At 29.3% G+C, this 7,434-nt stretch overlaps 2 protein-coding genes across 2 annotated transcripts; both read right to left on the bottom strand.

The window, feature by feature from the left end:
- Window positions 1-1,225: 1,225 nt before the first annotated feature.
- LOC139875633 (uncharacterized) lies at window positions 1,226-1,666 on the bottom strand. Its single transcript, XM_071862955.1, has one exon. The coding sequence runs from the start codon at window positions 1,664-1,666 to the stop codon at window positions 1,226-1,228; it is 441 nt and encodes a 146-aa protein (XP_071719056.1).
- A 49-nt stretch (window positions 1,667-1,715) lies between these two features.
- LOC139875632 (uncharacterized) lies at window positions 1,716-2,456 on the bottom strand. The gene is made up of 2 exons (XM_071862954.1): window positions 2,077-2,456; window positions 1,716-1,941 (listed from the first exon to the last, which is right to left on the bottom strand). The coding sequence occupies exons 1-2, from the start codon at window positions 2,454-2,456 to the stop codon at window positions 1,716-1,718; spliced, it is 606 nt and encodes a 201-aa protein (XP_071719055.1).
- Window positions 2,457-7,434: the final 4,978 nt, after the last annotated feature.

Genomic DNA, 7,434 nt, shown 5'->3' with positions numbered 1-7,434 from the left:
ATTAAGAGCTTCCGCTGTTGCATGTTAAATTAAGGACAAGAATTGGAGTCAAGCATGCTTGTAACATATTGTTTAAAAACTCCATTCGGAGATTTAAATCGATGTGTAATATTATTGTAAACCATTATGTAATGGTCGCGTGTAAAACTGATATATTTTAGATTATCATTATTTGATAATCTACGTCATGCTTTTAAACCTTTATCGATAAAATAAAGGTTATGGTTTGTTTTTAAAATCGAATGCAGTCTTTGAAAAACGTCTCATATAGAGGTCAATACCTCGCAACAAAATCAATTAATATGAAACGTTTATAATCAATATGAACGGGACATTTCATAATCCACCAACAGTACAACCTGCACAACCCACAAACAATGCTAGGGATTTGAAGGGCCACTAAAGACAGCAATGAATAACCACTAACACCTAGTGACATGGAGTCAAGCCATATCACCATTAAACTACCTCCATTGCAAAAGTCAAACCTGGTCAACTCAATAAACCTAAAAAAGTCAGAATACAAGAAGATTGCATTACAGCTCCAGCTCAAATCCAAATCCTAACCCTTCAGTTTCTGAAAGACCTTCCAGTTACTTGCTTAATGGGCAATCAAGCACACCATTAAAAGCAAAGTAGCATCAGTCAAAGCATATGGAATAAGAAAGTAAAAATTTACATCTACACCAAACAAGATCAAAGTATCAGTAGGGTTTTTTAGCAGGACATGCAACAAAGCCCCATTATCAATCCATACTCTATTTTGATCATTCATTGGGAATCGTAGCCTTAGGATCATCACCATTTACATACCACAATTCAAAAGCAATCTCTGCTTGTCATGATTTACTGATTATCAATCCAGAAAGTTTTAAGTACACATTCTGTTTGATAATCTCTAAAAGCAAAGAAATAGATCTTGATTTATTTTGAAATAATCTAAGATTTCTTTCTTGCCAAATAAAGTATACACATGCCCCAACGACTAATCTCTGTAATATACTCCATATTGACTTATTAATAGGTCTTTTTTGTAAAAAGTCAATTAGCTCCAACCATGAACTTGGAGCATTATCTAACCTGACCAAACATTTAAGATCATTCTAATCCTCCGGAGGATAATTGCATTCAAAAAACAAATGACAATGGCTATCCTTTTGAGCCAAACAGAAAGGGCATTTTTGTGCAGGTTGATTATCCACCACCCAATATTTGTCTTAAGTTTTTAATTTGTTGTGTAAGTCAACCCAAGTTGCAAATGAGTGTCTGAGGTACATTGACTAAACCACACTAGCCCGGCCCATTTCACATCTTCCCAATCATCACACAAGTCATTCCATATAGCTTTCACAGAAAAAGTCAACATCTTGCCAGATTTAGATTTCCACATACAACCATCAGCTTTATTACTAACCATATTTATAGGAGGTTGGTTAAAGATGACCTTAAACCTATCCAACCAGTCAACATGAATATTCCACTTGCCATTTGAAATAATATCAGGAACCTTTTCATTTTTAGTAAAGTCAGAAGCATAAAGGTCTCTATAAGATATAAACTTACAGAGTGGACCAGAGGCCAACCAATTATCATACCAGGGAGAGGTCTTCTTACTATCACAAAAAGACATAACAATGAACTTGGCAATAATGTTTTTTAGCTGCATGATTTTCCTCCAACTCCAACAAGCATCCAATGGTGAATTATAGTTCTAATTATTCCCCGCTTCTAAGTTTGACTGCTTTTATCCATCTAACACATATAAAATCTTTATCATTTACAATGTTCCAAATATGCTTAGCCATAAGTGCTTTGTTCCAAGTACGCAATGATTTTATGCCCTGACCACCCTTAGACTTAGGCTTCCATACATCACCCCAATTCACTTTAGCCTTGCCTCTTTTAAATTCTTCTTGACACCAAAGAAAGTTTCTCATCAATCTTATAATATTTACAGTTACATTAACATGCAAGATGAACATAGATTACCAAAACACTTGAAGATAACTTAAAACAGAATTAATCAATTATAGACTTCCACCAAAAGAAAGTGAGTTATTTCTCAAATCATACAACCTGTTTTTAACCTTATCAATCAAAACCAAACAATCCTTCCTAAGTAAATAGGAAGAGATTAATGGGGCACCCAAATATCTAACAAGCAGAACACCTACTTGAAATGGAATTACATCTGAGATTGCATCGTTAGTACTCTTTTTCACATTACTAAAGTAAATAGTGCCTTTTGACATATTAGGAATTAATCCAAAAACAATACCGAATTCAAAGAGGGCATCATTAAGCACAGACACGGAGTATTCATCTCCATGACAGAATAATAATAGATTATCTGCAAAGCACAGATGAGTCATTCCAACCTCTTCACACCTCCAATGATATTCAAAGTCTTCATCATTTTCCACCTTTCTTCTTATCATCAAAGTGAGCACCTCCATAACCAAGGTGAACTAATAAGGAGACAAAGGGTCTCCTTGTGACGACCCAGAAATTTCCGATCAAATTTAAACTTAATCTTATATGATTTCGACACGATAAAAAAAGTCTATTAAACTGAATCTCAAAATGTTCGAACTATTTTATGAAATCATCTGACCTTTGACTATTCCCTACGATTCACGAATAATTGTTTGTAAATAAATATATATGTATATATATATATATATACACATATATATATATATACATATATATATATATATATACATATATATATATATATATATATATATATATATATATATATATATAAATGTATGTATTGGAAAAATAATTTGAAACAATATATGTTGTTGTATTTAAAATTAATTATGTAAAATAAAATAAAAATAAGATATTATAATAATTATTATTTAAAGCATAACTATATATAAATAAAGTATATTAAAAATAAATATTAAATGATTGTAATATTCGTTGGACCTTTCAATTATTATTTAGAGAAGTTTAATTCGAACTTATGTGATTTTAAAATAAACGGTGTTCCGAAAATGAGTTCTATGAATTTTAGGCTTACTAAAAATGTATTTAGGATCTAGTTATTAAATTTTAGCACTTTTTATATTTTACCCAGAAATGAGAGGGACAGTTGATGTAATTTTTATTTAACAAATTAAGGATCGAATTTTATACCATAATGACCAAAATAAATAAATAAAGTTAATTTAAAAATATGGGATTTTTCTGAACACTTTTATTCGCCACTGATTTCGCACGATACACAGCCCGTGAAAACTGTCGTCATATATTTACAAATTTAGATTTCTGTTGATCTATGGAATACGTTTTGTTTTATATATTATTATTATAATTATTATTATATTATTATTAATATTATTATATGTGTATTCTGTTAGTGGAATTTAAGTCCCGTAATTTAAATTATTGACAAGTTACTATGCTTTTCCCTTGTTTCTTTCCATTATATGAGTTACATATATTACATAAATAACATATACATGTTACCCTCTCAAAAACCATAGAGACATCACATTCACACTCTTGATTTCCTCCTCCTCCAACGGTATCCTCCTCACTCCCATCATGAACAAACCGTAACCACCATGATCACAATCATCACCATCGGTTACTACAACCTCCGATCACCATCCCCAATCCGCCACCTATTTATCTCTCTCCCTCTCTTACTATCTTTCTCACATATACATATACATATACATATACATATACATATACATATACATATACATATACATATACATATACATATACATATACATATACATATACATATACATATACATATACATATACATATACATATACATATACATATACATATACATATACATATACATATACATATACATATACATATACATATTGATGATAGAGATATATAACCCACGATCAATCCTAACCCTCTTGAACAGCCATAATCCATCACCACTCGAAACTCGCTTATATTGGTTTGTTATTTTGAGGCACGTTTACTCAATTGACCACCATCATCCCCATTTATCCCTCTTTTACTTCCTGCAGATCTCTGCAATGTTTCACCATCCAAAACAGACCCAAACTACCACACTCTCTCTCTAAAATCCATTGCCACCACTTCACACCTCGAATCATAATTGCACCGCTACAACTGCTACTATATTCTATTTTTGCCGAACAGCTGCAACATCCCTCTTCTATTCCTGTTGTTTCTATTTTAATTTAGCATTCAACAACGAAACCCATTTAAAGTTGACAATGAACTGTGATAAAAGAAAAACAATGATGAAAACTGCTGCACGATCTCTTCTATTTTGTTAATGTTACTGTAACGATGATGGGATTTGATGATATCAACGGTGAAGATGATAACAAATTATGATGATACCGGCCGATATAATTTTTTATGCTATTACTGCTTCTGGTTTGGTTCATAACCATCACCACATTTTTTTTTATGATGAAGCAAAGATGATGAGGATAATACAAAGAAGATGATAATTATGTGTTTGTGTGTCGGTTGAACCCCACCTCCACTGAAATCCTCGTTCACTTTATTTTCTGTTTGAGCTAATACGAAACCTTTTTAATTGATGAAAACTGGGCTGTTGTCTTTCTATTTGGGCCGTGATTTTTTTCTCCTTATCTTGGGCCGAGATTAGCTCCTCTCGATTGGGCCAAGTGAATGCCTCTTGGACTGTAAACTATAGGACTAGTTAAATGGGTTTATGAAGTCGAAGAAGAAAAAGGTAAACACAAAGAAAACAGGTTTCCTTTTTGGGTTTCGTTTATGAAACTTTTTGATCAAATTAGAAATGATAATGATGATTATGATTCAATGATTACGGTTATGGTTGTGATTCAATGATAAGATGAATTATGATGATGATGTCGTTCGAGATCATGATGATGGTAGATAGAAAGAATGATGATGATATTTGGTAACGAAGATGATGATTAGAAATTATGGAAGTTGCTCGTAGATATGAAGGTGATGATTCGATTAGGTGATGATCTTGATGTTAGAGATGATATAAGTGATGCTCTGATGTTGATGATGTAACGGAGAAGATGATGATGAATTTATGATAATTAGCTTCGTACATAATAAATATTTAAATGGACGAATAATTACAAGAAAGCGTTGAGCGGTTAAATGATTTGGGTGTGTAGTTGGGGAACGAGAGGTCGTGGGTTCGAGCCTAGGCGAGGGCAACTATATTTTTTATAGGACTCCTTCTTAGTGAGGTAGTTTTCTTATTAATATCAATTAATATTATTAATTTTTATTATTATTATGATTATTATTATTATTATGATTATTATTATTATTATTATTGGCATTATAACTATTATTATTATTATTATTATTATTATTATTATTATTATTATTATTATTATTATTATTATTATCATATTTACATTTAGAAGTATTATAATTATTGTTACCATTAGTATTAATATAAGTATTATGAATGTTAATAACACTTTAGTATTATCACTAAGTATTAGAATTATTATTATTATTAGTATTATTAATTATTAATTATTATTGTTAAGTATTATGAATATTAGTTATTACTGTTATTATTACTAATATAAGTATTAATTACCATTTATTATTATTATTATTATCATAACCCTAGTTACAATTATGATTATGATTATTATTATTATTATTAATGTTATTACTAATATTATTATCAAATTAAGTACTATTGTTAAGTAAGAGGATTATTAATATTATCATTATTAATAAGATTTCTATTAGTATTACTATAAGTATCATTATTAACAATATCATTATTAGTATTATTATTAATAAAGTTATTATTATTATTATTATTAAAATAATTATTTTTGTAATTATTATTATTAGTATTCATTATTATTAAAATTAACATTTTTATTAAAAGTATCATTTTTATTAAAGTTATCATTTTTATCATTAATATTAAAAGTATCATTTTTAACTCTATTATCATTATTATTATTATTTTTATCATTACTAATATTATTTTAGTATTATTATAATTTTAATAAACAAACAATATATATATATATATATATATATATATATATATATATATATATATATATATATATATATATATATATATATATATATATATATACACACACACTACACATAACATAACAATATTTATCTTATTATTTATTTTAAATATATAAAATGTATATATGTAACATATAGGTTATTAATATAAAAATGATATAACTAATAAATTTATATATATAAATTGGTTCGGTTATAATTATGTGTGTTAATATATACATAAATGATATAGGTTCGTGAATCCGAGGCCAACCTTGCATGTTAAATATCGTCATATGTATTTTTACTACAAAATACAGTATTATGAGTTTCATTTGCTCCCTTTTTAAATGCTTTTGCAATATATATTTTTGGGACTGAGAATACATGTGCTGCTTTTATAAATGCTTTACGAAATAGACACAAGTGATCGAAACTACACTCTATGGTTGGATTAACAAACCGAATATGTCCCTTTTTAGCTTGGTAGACTAAGAATTGGTGTTTATTATAATTGCCACCAATTGACGCGAATCCTAAAGATAGATCTATAGGCACTAACAAGCCCTAGTCAGAGAATTTGAACTGCTTTAGTACTTCGATTTATCATGTCCGATGTGAGTCCCGGAATGATGGGGATATTCTCTATGCATCCTGTTAAGGTCGGTTACCAGGTGTTCACCATATGAATGAATTTTAATTCGCGAGTTACGCGTGTCAATATATGAAATCTTGTGGTCTATTAAAATGATGGAAATGAATGATTATGATAAACTAATGAACTCACCAACCTTTTGGTTGACACTTTAAAGCATGTTTATTCTCAGGTATTAAGGAAATCTTCCGCTGTGCATTTGCTCATTCTAGAGATATTATTTGAAGTCATTCATGACATATTTCAAAAGACGTTGCATTCGAGACATTGAGTTCATCAAGATTATTATTATTAAGTCAATTATAGTTGGATATATTATGAAATGGTATGAATGTCATCAACTTTCGATGTAATGAAACTTTGTCTTTTAAAAACGAATGCAATATTTGTAAAATGTATCATATAGAGGTTAGAACCTTGCGATGTAACCAAATGTAATGTATTCATCCAGATGGATTAGGACGGGTCCTTTCACTCCTTGCCTTAATCCTCTCATACCTTTGAAGTATTCTCTATGATCCCCATTAACATTGATAGTAAAATAAGTGGATGAAATATAATTTGTAAGTAACTAGATGGGGGTGAATAGTTACTTAATACGATTTTTAAAACTTTTTCAATGATCAATAAGATTTAAACAATACTTGATCACGTTAATCAACTCAAACCAATGTGCGATGTGTTTATGTTTGTGATAATTCGGAATGTAAAGTAAAGAACAGAAACAAAAGGATTTATAGTGGTTTGG

This window comes from Rutidosis leptorrhynchoides, chromosome 11 (genome assembly GCF_046630445.1).
Source record: "Rutidosis leptorrhynchoides isolate AG116_Rl617_1_P2 chromosome 11, CSIRO_AGI_Rlap_v1, whole genome shotgun sequence".
NCBI lineage: Eukaryota > Viridiplantae > Streptophyta > Magnoliopsida > Asterales > Asteraceae > Rutidosis > Rutidosis leptorrhynchoides.
Note: the sequence above shows the minus strand (reverse complement) of the source record. Positions and strands in the feature narration are given on the sequence as shown.